The sequence below is a fragment of the Protopterus annectens genome, chromosome 4.part0, assembly GCF_019279795.1.
Source record: "Protopterus annectens isolate FY-2018-M chromosome 4.part0, PAN1.0, whole genome shotgun sequence".
NCBI lineage: Eukaryota > Metazoa > Chordata > Ceratodontiformes > Protopteridae > Protopterus > Protopterus annectens.
Window position 1 is genome coordinate 369442613 of NC_056733.1, and position 16980 is coordinate 369459592.

At 38.2% G+C, this 16980-nt stretch overlaps 1 protein-coding gene across 1 annotated transcript in view; it reads left to right on the forward strand.

Annotated features, from left to right (window-relative positions):
- The first annotated feature begins 417 nt into the window (after positions 1 to 417).
- Positions 418 to 16980, forward strand: part of TBX3 (T-box transcription factor 3) — a 37471-nt gene continuing 20908 nt past the window's right edge. Inside the window, exons 1-6 of the mRNA XM_044068335.1 lie at positions 418 to 1390; positions 2736 to 3003; positions 4515 to 4661; positions 7153 to 7229; positions 8386 to 8543; positions 9897 to 10546. Of these exons, the coding sequence (XP_043924270.1) occupies positions 1008 to 1390; positions 2736 to 3003; positions 4515 to 4661; positions 7153 to 7229; positions 8386 to 8543; positions 9897 to 10546 (1683 nt within the window). The 5' untranslated portion in view covers positions 418 to 1007. The remainder of the gene's footprint in view (positions 1391 to 2735; positions 3004 to 4514; positions 4662 to 7152; positions 7230 to 8385; positions 8544 to 9896; positions 10547 to 16980) is intronic.

Consider the following 16980-nt stretch of genomic DNA (forward strand, 5'->3'; position numbering starts at 1 on the left):
CTCTATCTCTCTCTCTCCTCTGCCCTCCTGCTCAGTCTCTTCCAAGTGTCACACGCGCGCGCGCAGACACACACACAAACACACACACACACAGCTGTTTCTTGACTCTTTCCTGCAGATAAGCCACCTACAGGCGGCTCTTTCTTTGCCTTCCAGTGGCTCAGCCCATGCTCCCCCTCCCACTGCCGTGATGTTGACATGTTCACACGGCATGAGGTAGTAGTGATGCTTTGCTGCAACATTACAGTTTCCGACACCTTCTTTTTATAACTCTGTTCTGTCCCCCTCCACTCGACCTGTCAAAACCACGCCTATGGAGCTACACAATTGGTCCGAAAGCGTCAAATAGCCAATCAACAAGGCTCGGCTGTCTTGCAACTTGCAACACACAACACATCCATTGCAATCCATTGCATAGGGAACAGAAACTCAAAGGGGATTCTTGGAGCAGACGTCTTTTTTTCTAACTAGGCTGCCAGTGCAGAGTTGAAGCGCTCTCTCTCTCTTTTAATGAAGGCTCCATTGGACTGCAAGCGATACACTGGATGATTACCATAGAACGCAAATAAAAGTCAATAGTTTATGGCAAAGAGGTTGCGTTAGAATTGATTCGATACAGTGTTCTTGAAATACTTACTAACCAGGTTTGAGTCTCCCAGTGGGTTATTTTGCAAGTCAAAAGGTTTTATACTTTTCCAAGGATGAAAAAACAGTCGTTGTCACGTCAGTTTCTACAACTGCATTAAGTCTGGACTTGGGTACAGTGATCCAAAGACCTATCTACCATTCGAGCCACGACAGCAGTGGATTTTCCCCTTTCTTTTTTTTTATTTAATTCAATGTGCAAGCAATTAGTCGGCAGGGACTGGGATGCAACTTGGCTTTAATTTGTGCAACGTCTGTAACTTTTTATCATTTGCGGCTGCATTGTGCGTTTCTAAAAGGGAACGCAAGGGTTATATTAGCCATAGCCCAGACCCGCCTGTGGTGTGGCTGAACTTACCCCGATGAGAGAACCAGTCATTCCGGGGACAAGCATGGCTTATCATCCTTTCTTGCCACACCGGGCTCCTGACTTTACCATGAGCGCCATGCTAGGTCACCAGCCCCCTTTCTTCCCGACCCTTGCCCTGCCTCCTAGTGGAGCTGCTGCTCTTTCTCTCTCTGGCGCCCTAGCCAAGCCGATTATGGATCAGCTGGTAGGGGCAGCTGAAACTGGCATACCATTCTCGTCTCTGGGACATCAAGCTGCCGCTCATCTGAGGCCTCTCAAAACATTGGAGCCTGAAGAAGAAGTAGAAGATGATCCCAAAGTGCATCTGGAAGCGAAGGATCTCTGGGAGCAGTTTCACAAGCGTGGCACAGAAATGGTCATAACAAAATCTGGAAGGTAAATCTGAAATGTTATTTATTGTATTCCGTGCATTTTGACAGCTTTTGAATGCAGAATTGTTTGTAGATGTCATTTAAAATGTAACTTTAATGATGAAACATCTGCTTCGTCTTCATAACTGACCAAGTGAAAAGGGTAGTTTAAGAGAAGCTTAGGGAAAAAGGTTGCTTGCACGTTCACGGAACACATTGCTTATAGTTCTTAGCAGTGTAATAGTCTGGGAATTCCAACACTAATATATCTTTCATATCTTGCTGCTATCGTGTTGAACATTTTTTGTTATGAGAAATATATGATAAGGAAGAATTAAAGTGCAATAGTTTTACCATTTTATATGCTGCATGAGGGGGTGATGAGAGACTCGAACCCAGATTTTAAACTTTAGCAGCGTGCATTGTTTCTTGGTTTAGTCTGTCAGCCCACTCGGGATTTATGAGAAAAGATAAACATCAGGGTGGGGGCTGGGTGCGCACTGTATATTATTTTCACAGCACCCTCGATGGTGACATTTTAACTAATACTTGCAGTTTATTACACCAATTGGCGATTAGAAAACCATAAATGCTGAGACGGTTGTGATCCCTGGTAAATGGTAACTTTAATGGAGTGGTATATCTCAATTTGTGTGTGTACTGTGACGCTGCTGTGATCTTACCACTGGTAACTTACTACTTTTAATGGAGTGCTATATCACACTCTATCGCTGTATTAATTATGGCTAAGGTGTTACAGTAATTGCGCTGAACATACTGTTTTCACTGTTGAATTCTTATTCTTTGAGGTGACAGCGTGTTTTATAAGTAATGTCTTATTTGCACATGTGAATGGTTTTACGAAATAACACACACTTTCTGAAATGCTAGGATTCATTTTCGTGTGCATTTAGAGGGAGTTGGCACGTGAATGATTTTGCATTTTAGTGGGAAATAAATAACTAAATATGCGAGTGCTTTCAGAATGTTCTGTTTGCAAGTTTGCAATGTTTTTACAACGCGATTTAACGTACAACTGTACCACACTTCATAGAAGCCGGTTAGGTAACTTCTGCAACAACTAAATTTTAATTTGAATATACATCAAGAATTGATCCTATTCTTGCTAAAACAGAACACAGCATTTTACTGTGGCATTGACAAAACATACCAAGATATATCTTGCAGCGTACTGTCAAAGTATGCGTATAACGCCTGTAGTAATTATTTTAGGATAACAAACATTATTATAAAATGTAAAGCAAATTGTGTCTGTATTTTCCCAAAATAAACTTTTAAATAGATTCAGAAAAAAAAAATCAGATGCTTGGATATTTGAACTCAGCACCTTATCTGTTGCAATTTTGCAGGAGAATGTTCCCTCCATTTAAAGTCAGATGTACTGGGTTGGACAAAAAAGCCAAATATATTCTGCTGATGGATATTGTGGCAGCTGATGACTGCAGATACAAGTTCCACAACTCTCGCTGGATGGTAGCAGGAAAAGCTGATCCTGAAATGCCAAAGAGAATGTATATCCACCCGGATAGTCCAGCCACAGGCGAGCAGTGGATGTCCAAAGTCGTGACGTTTCACAAACTCAAGTTGACGAACAACATTTCGGATAAGCATGGCTTTGTAAGTTTATTATTGTTCTGCATTCAGTAATACCATTACCTCCTTTTCTGCAACTAATTTTGACAGGCAGTGAAGTCCGCCTAGCCTTAATAGCAACTATATTTGTGAATCTGTATGCAGGCTGGACTGCTGTTTAGGGCGATGCATCCTAGCCATTTTTGATATGGCAAACAGTGCTACAAAGAGATGTTTAATAGCGTACAAGTTCCAGTCCCAGCTGGAGTTAAATGTGATTTTGTTTTCTTTTTGAGTAGTACAGAAACTGGATAGTCTGAAGGGTAAGCGTTTTCGGTTTTTCAAAAGCAGCTGGTTACTTTGAACACCGAAAACAGGTTTTGCCCTGTTAATGCATTTAATTTTATTTTTGTTTTCCATTTCATGTGTTAAGTTGAGTCTCATTTTGCTCTCCACTCTGGCTTGCATCCCCACACCCATTGATTTTAGCTCAAGGGTGTAATTCATGCTAATAAAGAAGTATTCATACTTCTTTCGCAATTTTACTACCCAATTTTCTTTCCTCTCAACTGTGCAGATTTTTGCCTCATATTTTTGGTCTATTCCTCATAATTTTTTTTTGGCAAATCACTGACAAACATTGACAGAAATTTGAATTTCAGACTTCATAGCCTTCGGAAAATTCATACACAAATCCTGTTATTCTATCAACTTTCTAAGCGTGTAAGAGCAATATTTAAAAAGCGTCCCTATTTTTAGGTATTTGTTCCCCTATTATTTACGGCGTTGTCCAGATTTCTTGCTGTTAGAAGTTGAGAGGTATGATTCCCATTTTGCTTCTTTCTTTTCTGTTTCACTTCTCAGTAATTGAAAATACTGTAAATAGCCTGCACCGTCTGTATTCAATCACTGCGGGGTTCTTTTATCATAAATACGTTGATGGTGTTCATCTGGTTTGCCTGGCAGTTTCGATTGTTGAATTCTTATGTCATATATATGTAAGAATGATTGTGTATAATTAATTTGCATGCCAACTTTACTTGTGCCCCCCCCCCCCCCAACACACCCCCGCATGGTTTCCACCAGTTTTCCACTGATACTTTTTTCTTTGCATTTTTTTCTGGGCTGAGCTTGGAATGAGCTCAAGGTGGACCAGCGCTCTACCCCAATTAACAAAATGTAAAGCATTCTAGGAAATAATACCTATGTCTGATAAATGTTATCCGTTTTGTGAAGAAGTGTGTAATCAGAAAGTGTTCTTTTTTGAATCTTACACCAGTTAAAGCTTGCTGACGTGATTTGATTAAGCCTTTTTTATAATAAAATGTAGTGTAATTGCTTTTACTTGTTGTTCCAAGTTTCTTTATATTCTTTATTTCACTTAAAGAAACAATTGATAAAGCTACTTTGTTTTGCTGCTTGCATGTTTTACAAGAAAACTTGAAATTCAGAGTTATAGCATCGAATGCTTGCTCATCAGTTAATATGCATGCCTCTGTGTTGGTCACACTACTTAATCGGTTTCTACCATGTTCTTTTCTTTTTCTTAAATCCAGACAATTCTAAATTCCATGCATAAGTATCAGCCAAGATTTCACATTGTGAGAGCAAATGACATTTTGAAGCTCCCGTACAGCACATTTAGGACGTATGTGTTCCCTGAAACTGAATTTATAGCCGTGACTGCATACCAGAATGATAAGGTAATAAAGTTATATCAGATTATGCATGTTTTGCTGGTAAAGGATGGCAAAAAATCGTCAGTTGGTTAGGGTGTTTTGATTGTGACGTTTATTTATTTATTGATTGATTGTAATGAATATTTCGTTTGATTAAATCACCATCAACTATATCTTTGGTGGACTCTGGACCGAATCATATATACCGAGTAAATAAAGACGCGACACCTTATGTTTTCTTAATTTAGTTTGGTTAGTTGAAGTTGTAGTTGTCTTTGTAGATTGCTTAAAAAATTGTAGACTTCTTTTTAGTTGTAACATATTTTGGCGTTTACTTGTGAAAATGTTTGAAAAGGGCATTGTGCTTTTATCAAGGCATTTTGAAGCATAGGGTTGCCACCTTTTCAAATGTTCAAAGTGGGGCATTGTTGGTAGAAACGTCAGATTTTGCAGGGCAAAACATATCCACAGCCAGTACAAAGGACATAACTTCACTTTTTTCCCTAAGTAAAAGCTTATTCTTGTAGCATTTTAGTTGCTTATTCTGTTTCTTATAACATTTAGGTGTTTGAGATACAGAATAACTGTTTTATGCAGCGGTTACATAAAATATAGGAAATATATTTGTCCTAAAATCTTAGACAGTTGCCTTTTTTACGATTTCTTTGCAGGGACACAACTTCCCAAAGAGTGTCCCTCGCAAAGTGGGACAGGTGGCAACCCTATGAAGCATTATTTTTAGGTTATTCGTACAATCTGGAACTCACAGCAAATTATCATAATTATCGAGGAACTTCAGTTGTAAATGCTGCTAAATTATGAACACTTCTGTTCTCCTATAGGATATTCTTATGTTTGTGTATGCCCCACTAGTCTTAAGGTCTTAAACTTTGTTTTAATAAGACATATTAAAATAATTATATGTTTTATCAGACGGGATTGCTTTTTTATGCGTCTCATTTGCAATGTCATAATTGAAAAAATCTGAGAAAGGAGGTTAGAGATGAGTGCTTACTTAAGGCTGTCAACAGCCTGATAAGGAGAACCTCCATAGCGATGGCTGAAATAACCGAGATAAGGTGAGTGAGTGTGTGTGTGTGTGTGTGTTGGGGGGGGGGGGGCAATTAAATTATTCGTCCTCTTTTATAACCAGAAAGACAGATATGTTCTGAGTCTGTGTTTTAAACAGATTCAAGGAAAAGCAAAGTAACAGTTATTTGGCTTGATAGTTTGTATGCCTGTCAGTCTAAAGAGGCCTTATGCTTTTCTAGTAAAAGAGTTTACCAACAAATGTACTACATTTCTGTCTCTAGGAGAACTGCAGGAAGGGAACCATTACCACATGGCGCACTGAGTGACCTCTGTTTAAAAAGGTTTACTTCACTTACCTGATTAAATACAATAGAAATATAGATAAAAAAATAAATATTTTAGTGTGTCTAATTGCGTTTTCTCTTGCAGTTGGTTCTTGCTTATTTAAGCTGCTCCTGATTTTGCGTCTTATTCTTGTCCTTTCTCTTCTAAAATTTTTGATTTTTGGTACATAACTTGGGATTACAGTCGGTCAGTAATGACAGACATCAATTAGAGAGTTTCATACCTCTTACTGTCTAGAAAATTCATGTCGATGTAAAATGTGTTGTTGTGTTAGCCTCTTGTGTAAATCCGAGTAATATTTAAAATTGTCCCCAATTTTTGCCTTTTGTATCTCCCTATAATTTTTGGCTTTGTCCAGGATTATTGAGCAAAGAAAGTTAGTGGTCTCTCTCTTTCACACACACACACACACACACACACACACACACCTGAGTTATATACGTGTACATGGCTTATGATCTGTTTACAAATCTGACTGATTGATGACATCTGTAGCAGGAATCATTTGCTTGCCTTTTGGAAGGTTAAGTAATCTGCGTGTGAGTTCACCTTTATAGATGCCTTAATTCGCCAATCTGCAATAAATGGACTATGTTCTAAAGATATGATAGAACTTTGGGGGGGGGGGGGCTTGGTAATTGAATATATTAAAAAATAATGCCTTAGTATGTATTAAAGTGAACTTTGATAATGAACTCTGCCGCAACCTCTGTAAGCTTAGGGTAAAACAAATGTTGTCTCAGGGTTTGTATTAGTTATTGTTTTGTTAACAACTGTGATAGTATTCCGAAATGAATTTATTGAACGGGTCACCTGAAGCTAAATTGTGATTCAGTTGGTTTGCTGTAGTGGTTTTGAGATTTACAACATAAAAGCTTATTTAAGAGGTACAATTTCTGTAAATATAATTTCTGTAAATGTTATAAACAACTTTGGCATACTGTTCTGTTTTTAATTATTTAATTTTTTTTGTAAATGCTGTGAATTCATGTGGCTGTAATCACTGGACGGAGAGCCAGAAAATGATTCATTGGGATCAGTGCTCTACCCTGGTCAACAAATAAACTAAAATAAAATAACCCCCAGTTTGTCAATAAAATAATTTTTATTTCCCCAATCCAAATCTTCCCCCTTTCAGATTACACAGCTGAAAATCGACAATAACCCCTTTGCAAAAGGCTTTCGGGATACAGGAAATGGCAGGCGAGAGAAAAGGTAAGAGTCATTGTGCATTTCTGCAGTTTTCTAAAGCTTGCTGCTTCTTCATAAATATCTTAAATCCAGATCAGGGCATCATTAATAGCAAATATAACCATTTCTAAAATAGCCGTGAGTGTACCTCAGTTTTCATTCACCCGTGAAGTACATGGTGTGTGTGTGTGTGTGTGTGTGTGTGTGTGTGTGTGTGTGTGTGTGTGTGTGTGTGTCAACCAATCAGGGACACATTTCAACAGAATTAGGGGCAAACCCAGAATCAGGGACATTTTTAAAATATTAATACTATTAACTTAAGACACTGGCAAAATAAAAAAAAATGTTAATTAGTGTACATTTTGTGACGTAAAGAAAATCTATAACTCTTAATTATTGCCATTATTTGTGGAGGATAATTCACCACCTTTCCTCCAAAAGTCAGCAATCTTTTGAGGAAGGGTTAAGAGGGGGAAGAGATGAAGTTTCAGTCAAAATCAGGGACATCCCTGGAAGATCAGAGACAGTTGAGATCAGTGACAGTTGAGAGGTATGTAAAAGACTATAAATCTATATTTATATCTATGTCTATCTATATCGGTGTGTCTGTGTGTGCGCGCGCGCACATGTGCTTGGCTTGTTGACTCTTTCCCATGTGCAGGCTAGGTGTGTCATACTTGGATCATTAAGTTTGCAGCAACTTGTTTTGCTGCAGTAAACCAAACTTGAAAATGTAGCCAATTGTAACATGTCTTACCAACCATAACAAAAGAAAATATATGATGAATAAAATTTAGCTGAAAATCTAATGTGTGTTGGGGGGGGGGGGTGCTACCCATTTAACAAGTCTTGCAAACTGTACTTTAGCACTTGTATGAGACTGTTTTCAGAGGCTTGCTTTTGGTAGCAAGACGGAACTTATCCCAGAAGATAAAGGACAGGCAGCTCAGACACGTTGTTGCTCATCTTTCTCCCTCTCACCTTGGAATGATTTTATACTTGAAGATGGTGGAAATCGTAAATCTAGAAAGAGAAAAGGTGTGTGTGTGCGTAAAGTCAGCCTATTGCTGGAAGTGCATATTTTGTATTAACTGGTGTGTGTGTGTGTGTGTGCGCCTCTAGCTTTTAGGTAAACTTAAAATAATAAAGTAAAGTACTTAATGCGTTATTCCTTTGCCAGGAAACAACTAGCACTACAATCCATGCGAGTTTATGAGGATCAGCAAAAGAAGGACAACTGCACTTCGGACGATTCCTCCAGTGAACAGACACCCTTCAAATGCCATGTGCAGGCATCCTCCCCAACTGTTTCTACAGCGGGGCCCGGGAACCTGAAAGGTTACTTACTTTTAAAATGTTTGTTACTAAATTCGTTTCATGTTTTCACATGCAAGTCTGCAAAAGTTCAAACTGTCATTGCGTTTTTTCTTCTTTCCTTGTGATAAACTCCTTATCAATATTGTCATTCCTAGGTAACTGAAAGCGCCTTTGTTCTGGACTTACAATGGCGTGGGAGCAATGGACCTAAATTTGAAACAGTTTTTAAATACTATAATTTGTTGAAAAGTTAACAGGGCAATATACTTTGCATCAACTTGCATTTTCTGAGCAACGTGAACTATTAAAAACTTAAATGTGTAGCATTATTTATGGACTGACTTGTAATCCTCAATGAGTTACCAGAAAAAAATGTCATGGGGGAACAGGGCAAAATTATGAGGAAAAACAGTTAGATGTATACCTTCCTGCATTATGCAGGCTGCATAGCTATCAACATAATATATCCACAGTTAGGGGCAAATCCAACAGTAATCGATGATAAATCAATGACACTTCTTAATCCAAGTACTTACTAACTTGCACCATTTACAATAGTAAGAGAACCCCAATTAACGTCCATTTTCTGAATTAAATAACTAGGTAACAGTAATGACTGTCATTATCTAACTGGAAAACACTTTTTTTTTTCTTAAAAAAAAAATCGATTTTAGGAGGGACACAAAACATTCTGACTAAAAAATCGAATACATCCCGGGAAATCGGAGACATCTCAGGAAAATTAGTCACTGTCGCCTAATTAACTTTTCTTGGTAGGCTGTTTCAGTTCAAGTTCAAACATCACATTAGGCGTTTAAAAGGCAAAAACTTTAATGGTAGCCGTATTAATTAGTAAAATCGACAGACCTGTATTTGGGGCGCAGCATGCATTTTCGGTGTTCATTATTTTCATTATCAGTTTAAGGCGTGGTGAAATGAACCGGAAACACTAATCTATACATTTTAGCAGTACCAAATCTTCCGCAGGTTCGTCTCCTCGATTGGAAATATGTTATAGTATATAGTAGCGCACACATTATTGTGGTTGTGTTTTTGAATAGTGTCCAATGGTATAAGCAAATATGCAGTGATAGTAATTAAAGTATATTTCATTTTATCTGCTTAAATCGTATTATGGAAGAGTGCACAGAATGAGCAATTCTTAGGAGCAGTTAATTTTAAAGAATGTGTGATGGGAGTTCCCAGCAAACAACGGCAGTAATAATAATAATTATAATAATTATTATTTCTTAATTGTCTTCATCGTCATGATTGTTAGCAGCCGTAGTAGCATCACCATTATTTGTTGTTGTAAGTTCTTTTAAAGACAAATTTGAAGACGTTACTAATGATCTGCTTTGTCACTCACACCAGGTTTCTGCCGCAGCGATGGTGAAAGTGATGAAGAAGTCCGAGATGAGCAAGTCCAAGATGAATGCAGTTCCACAAAAATTTCCACCACCACGGAAGAAGCAAAAGAAGAAGATAGTGCCCACAAATCTCGTGTTATTTTTCTGGATTCTGTCAACAAAAACAAAGAAATCTCCAGAACTGAAAAGAACTCTCCGGAGTCCAGACAAAGTACACCAACCATCACTTCAAACACCAAGGCCCTCAATGGAGAGAGGATTAAAAGTCCATTAACAGATCCCCTCAAAGCAGAGGAGCCTAGGGTTCTGAATAAGGAAACATTTACTCCATTAACAATTCATACGGACAGCACTTCTCATCTGAGTCCGGGACATCTACAGAACTTTGGCTTCCCTCATGGCCTTCATGGACAGCAGTTCTTCAATCCCCTGGGTGGTGGGCATCCATTTCTACTCCATCCTGGGCAGTTTGCTATGGGTGGGGCTTTTTCTAATATGGCAGCAGGTATGGGCCATTTGCTAGCAAATGTGTCTGGAACTTCAGCAGTTAATGCAATGGACACAGCGAGCATTATGACGTCAGCGCAGGGGCTGTCAGGCGCATCGGCTGCGGCCCTTCCATTTCACCTTCAGCAGCACATCCTCGCATCTCAGGTAATGTACTACTCAGCTAAATTTCTGGCATAGTATACATTTTATAATTTTTAACAGTAGAAACATGCATACGTACTGTAGTATAAAATGTATCTTTTTAAACACGGAAATATGCCTGATTTAATGACAACGTTAGAAACAATTAGAGGTCAAGTACCTTTTACTTGCACAAGTCTCCTTCATGCAGTATTTCAGACAAAGTTAAAATTAATACTTAAAAAAGCCAGAAGTGAAATCATATCTTCTTGGTGGACATGGCAATATATGCATATCTGCATGTGGTTGTGAGCATGTGTGCATTGTACAGGATATATGTGGTTTCACTCAGTTTAATTTCTCCCGTCTTTTGGATTTCTAATACCATGATGGAAAAGGACACCATTCCCAAGTCAGGGTATCATTACATTTCATGAAATTAACATTGTTTCAATCTTTGCTGTAAGAGCTTTGGCATCTTTCAAAAAAATTGAGCCACAATTCTTGGCAAGAGGCATGCTTGAGTTGGTTCTGAATTTAATTCAGTAGTCCATCAGCTATTATGTAGTTTAAAAAAAATGCTCCATTACCATGGAGCTACATTAATTGCAGTAAGGGTTGTGTGTGTTGTTGGGACTATCACAAGTGTTTGTTACTGGAGTTATCACAATTGTTTACTGTGTGTGTGCTTTGCTATTCTGTGTAATTCTTAGATGCATTTTTTCCTCTATAATTTTATATTAAGCAGGCCTCTCTCAGACTGGTGGCATACAACTCTGTATTAAGCAAAATGGAATTCATCTATTTCCGGGATGTTCCTGCCAGTCATAGAACAAGCATAGCATTTGTTTAGATGAGCCAGTAGTGTTAGCAATATCTGAGTTTATCAGAGTGTTATGCTTTACTTTATCAGATTTTCAAAATGAGGCTCAGTCAGTTAATTTAAAAGTAATTTCCATGGTAGCACCAGGCCAACTATCCTCAAACAGGTGCCATAAGCAGGTATAGTACTACATGGCTGTCTGTGCCCTATGTTTCTCTGGGTGGTTTGACTAGAATCTTCTGTGCTACATCTTATGTACTGCAGCAGGTCAGCAAATCGTAGGACAAAGCCTGATTATTTTAATTGTCAAATCAGTTGTGCCCTGAGCTTCCTTTGCAGTTACAGGGACAATGATACCTTGCCTGTTGATCATAGAATATATAACCATAAAAGATATCCACATTCATCGAGTAAGGAATGGTGGTGGTGAAATATGACTGGGTCCATCCCTATTTATGTGCGCTGTTTTGCTGAATACTCAACAGCGAGTAAAATATGACTAAAACCATCTGAAGACCTTTCTTATCTTTCCTTGATTTCTTTCACTTTTATTATTTCTGCTCAGCAAATTTTCCTGTTTCTCTTTTTTCTCTTTGCTCACACACACACACACACACACACACACACACACACACACACACACACACACACACATTATTTTGGTGTTTCTCTTTTTTGTTGTTATTCATTTTTAAAATGGTACAACAATCTTTTGTGTATGTGTGCTTGTGAGCACAAACTGTAATATGGATGTATGGATGAAATAATTTCAGGTTACAGCTATAAACTATTAACATTAGACATGTAAGAAAATGTACTTATATCTGACCGTGGTGATGAAGAAGCATTCAACTTGTAACATAAAGTACTGAAAAGGCAGTGACTAAAGAGGCAAACAGTGAAGAGATGATGATGATGATGATAATAATAATTATTATTGCTATTATGATTATGTTTTTTATCAGCAGAAGTCCCAGTTTTTCTAACTGCATTAATGGCAACTGCTCTAGATATCTTGATGAAAAATTATATTCCAACCGCAACAGTTCAATTATCTTGAATATGGTACTAGGGAATATTTGTGCCCCTTGATTATGAAAATAAGGCAATGCTCAAAGTGTGTGGTCTGGTAGGCTGGTACGTCTTCTGCTGGAACCTGAGTGCTCCAGCTCTACTAACGTAAGCACTGTGTTTTGAAAACAGTGCATTTCGTCTGAATTTACAAATAAAAGGACAAAGGGAAACAGATGAGTTTCAGTGCAAAATCCATTTTCTTGTATCTTCTTGAATAATGCTGTCCAGTGAGATGGTTGTAGCAAGCAGCAGAGGTTGTACTAGTACACTGCAGCACACTGTGCTGGGTGTGGTGATTCTTTACATATTTAACTAAACATAAATGTCCGTTCACAATCTTCTTTTTCCAAAGGAAAAAAAAAATCAAGACACCTTTACAAATATACTAACGAGCTTCATTCTACAGTAAAACATTGATAATACATTTTTTTCTTTTCTGTCATCTTTGTAGAAAAGTACAGATCATGATCTTATTATCAGTTTATACATTCATCTAGGAAACTTTGTTTTTGGGAGATCCAATCATGTATTGAAAAACGACTTAAAGAATATAATTAAAATAAAATTACGTAAATAATATGATGTACAGTCATACAAACGGATAGTAATAATCTGAATATAATGGGCTACAGCTGCAGGAACAGGTAGGACTGATGCCTCAGACATTATGCCCACTCAGCACCCATTTTTCCAGGGTATGCCCATAACTCCCACAATGCACTTCTGCAGTAGAGTACTCTAGTTCTTTCCTACATGAAAAAAATGCTGTAGCCGTTAGCTGTAGGCTGCTTCTATAGTAAGTATATTTTCAAAGGTAAACTTTGCTTTTTTTTTCAGATTATTTAGTGCCTTTTTTGTGATTTTTAAAAAGAGAACTAGATACAGGCACTACAAGTTGATGTGTCAAAAGTTGCAATGGTTAGAGCAAGGAATCTCCACTTCTTCTGCCAAATCCACATATATTTTAAATTTCCTAAAGACTTTCATATAGAATGTGAGAGTCTTGCTGAACCCAACAAAGGAAGCATTGCAGTCAAGTGAATTCTTTAGTGAAAAAGGTCTCAAGACTGTACCAAAAGCAAGTTCCTCATATTTACACTTGTCATCATGGCTTCTGTACTGATGGAGTGGAACCTGCCTTTTCAAAGTGTCATCTCTGCTCCTACAGCTCACCATGCTCCAGTCCCCAAATTTTGAGTCACTACCGTCTATCCATCAGACCAGTTTCTTGCCCAAAAAAAAAAAGTTTGTATGCTAAAGTTAGCTATTAGGAATCAAAAAACTGACTTCTTAACTAGGTGTCCATCCCCAGTCTCAGTTAAACTCAGTCCCGAAAGCCCTGGTCTTCAAAATACCTGCTGCTTCCTTGGTTTGCATGCAGCAACTTGGAGTCAGAATACTTGAACTAGTAATGGTGCCCCCACATGGTGCTACAAGGTGATTGCACCTTGTGTACTAAACTTTTTATGTGTTTTGTTGTCGGTGGATTTGACCGATTACTCAGCAGTCCTGAATACATGTTATAAGGATATGTGTACTTGGTGTGTGAGCTAAGAAAGTTTATGTCAAGCAGTTGTGTTTTGATAAATGTTTACTCATTACAGCCGAGTGTGCCTCCAGGCGTGTCTGCATTTACCTCCTACCCCCACTTCTAGGAGTTAAATTTTGCTTGTTCATATTTGCATTGATATTTCCAAAACCATGCTACATACAAGACATCAAAAGATTTCATCTTGAAGCATACATGATTGACAAACACAATTGTATTGATATTTGATCTCGGTCTAATGCAGCTAAACAGATATTGAATATTATTTGTATATGTTTATTTGTCTTGTAATAAGTTTTATATTTCTCTAAATATCTCAACATTCAGGTAGCACAGACAAAACTGCATAACCGCATATGAAAGCTCACAGCTATATGAAGAAAATTCTGCTGTCAAAATGTGTCTTGTTTGAATGGTTCCTAAGATGTTTATACAAAATTACAAAATTCATATTCACTGCATTTATTTTTGGCTTATAAAATCCAGTTTAAAGCATCAAGCTAAATGAATGCCAGTAATGCAAAGATTAATTTTTCCTGAATAGTTTGGCATCTACAGTTTTCTTTTAACACTTGTGTTTCCAGAGATATGAATATTTGTTTGAACTGTAAGATGTTAACTTCATTTTTTAAAGGCTCAAGCTGTACCCACTGGAAGTTAAAGTACACACTCAAAAGAGCTGTACTGAAAGGAATGAGTTATAGTGGACAATAGTTCATCAGATGTCTGTGCAAGAGGTACTAGTCCTTGTGGTACTGGCCTCATCTGTCACCCTACTTGATAGCAGCCCCTCCTGTAGTATTCACCTAGTTGATATCAATTTACCTAATATCTGTTCTGCTAGTGCCTGTTTGGAAAAGCATGTGTTCTGTAGGTGTCTCGTCTGCTAGCACCAGTGTTCTTGTTACAGTTGCTTGCCTCTATGCAGTTATGTTACAGCTGTGTGCTTCTATGGAGTTAGCATCTCCCTGTGCCACAAAATGTCAGACAAGTACACAGGTGTTGGCAAGACCAGAACCCCTTACTTTAGTAAACAATACCACTGTTCTGTTTGGAGCCTTCTTTATCTCTACCAAGCCTGGCCAAAAGAAAAAAAAAAGTTTTAGGGGCCTCCTTAAAGGACTCACAGATAGCTAAACAGCTGGAAACAAATATGAAAATAAGACAGTTTAGCCTCCCAAAAGATTATGAAAACATTTCTGAGGATGCAGATGGAGGGGAAGAGTGTCCCCTCCCTTCTTCATTCCCAGATTTGGTGAAGTCCTAAAACTTGTGCAGGAGAGAATGAGGGAGAGAAGAAATTAACAGTGTGCAGTGCCTTCCCCATCATCTCAAGGAAGATTCCAGAAGTCTTGGTGGTTCTTTCCCTGGTAAACTTCTTTCAGGAATTAATTATGTAAGGGGAAACACTAATACTGTGGCTTCTGTGCCCCCAAAAAAAAAAAAACAGACTGGAACTTTTGTTTAAAGCAAATTAAAGCAGACTGTAGCATATTTTAACAAAACATTTCTACAACACCTAGACACTGTTGCTCCATTGCACAAAATCAAGGTTAGAACCTCTACAACCCCTGACTCAGTAAAGAAACCAAACAAATCTTCAAGTCCAGAGACATTGCCTGGCTTTACTATCAAAAAAACAAAGAAACACAAAGCCTAACTAAGTACCAAGAATTGTCCGACCGTGCAAAAAATGCATTAAGCTGGACAAAAATCCTACTACACGACATTATAAACTAAATACCAACACAACCCCCAAAAATTTTGGAAAAATGTAAACCAGCTACTAAAACCCACCCAAAAAGCTACCCCCAAACCAACCAAGCCTGACACTAAAGTTCCCATCGAAACACAATTCAACTCCCACTTTGTGAACTCAATTCTATCCTTAGTATCACAGGACAGTTCCTTCCTCACTGTCCCCCCAACACAAATAACACTAATACAAGCTTTACCCTCAAAACAGTTTCCACCACTTCAATCACAAGCATGCTCTCCAAACTAAAAACCTCACCAACAGCAGCCGACCTACTCCCCAGCTATTTCTTGAAACTCACAGCAGATGCTATTGCTATCCCAATCTCCACTCTCATAAACAGATCAGTTGTTGAAAACTATGTGCCCAAACTCTGGAAAATATCCTATGTTACACCCATACATAAAGGTGGGACCTCCACTGAACTTAATAACTACAGACCCATTGCTTTACTCTCCCCTGGCCAAAATCCTAGAAAAATGCATCCATACCCAGATGCTAAAATATCTCCTAGACAAGAATGTCCTGTCACCTACTCAGCATGGTTTCAGACCTGCCCATAGTACCACTACAGCCCTCCTCTGCTTCATAGACACAGTAAACCGTCTCAAAAATGAAGGCCTGCAGGTGTCAACTCTTTTTTTGGATATGTCCAAAGCATTTGACACAGTCTCGCACCAAATCCTGCTAAATGAACTAAACCAATGTCACCTATCAAATTCCACTCATTCCAAAGCTACTTAACTGACAGGTACCAAGCTGTGAAATGGGAAAATTCTCTCTCACCTCAGCTGCCCATAACTATAGGAGTCCCGCAGGATTCTGTCTTAGGACCACTACTATTTGCAATCTTCACAAATGACCTTCATACCTCCACACAGCATGCATCTATCATTCAGTATGCAGATGACACTACCTTAATCTGTGCTGCACAAAACATTCCCACCCTCCTGCAAACAACTCAACTAGCATTCTCTGACATTGAAAACTACCTAACCAAAGCCTAACTTATCCTCAATCCAAAGAAAACTCAGCTTATGATTAAAACCGGTTCTAACAAAAACACTGATAACAGTCAATTCACTATCTACTCCACAAATGCTACTCTAATCGCTCCAGTGGCACAGGCTAAGCTATTGGGAATAACCATAGACTCCCACTTAAAATTTGATAGTCATCTCAACTTAACTATTAAAAAAGTACATGCCAAACTGGGATCACTCTACAGTATCAAACCATTTCTTACCAACAACACA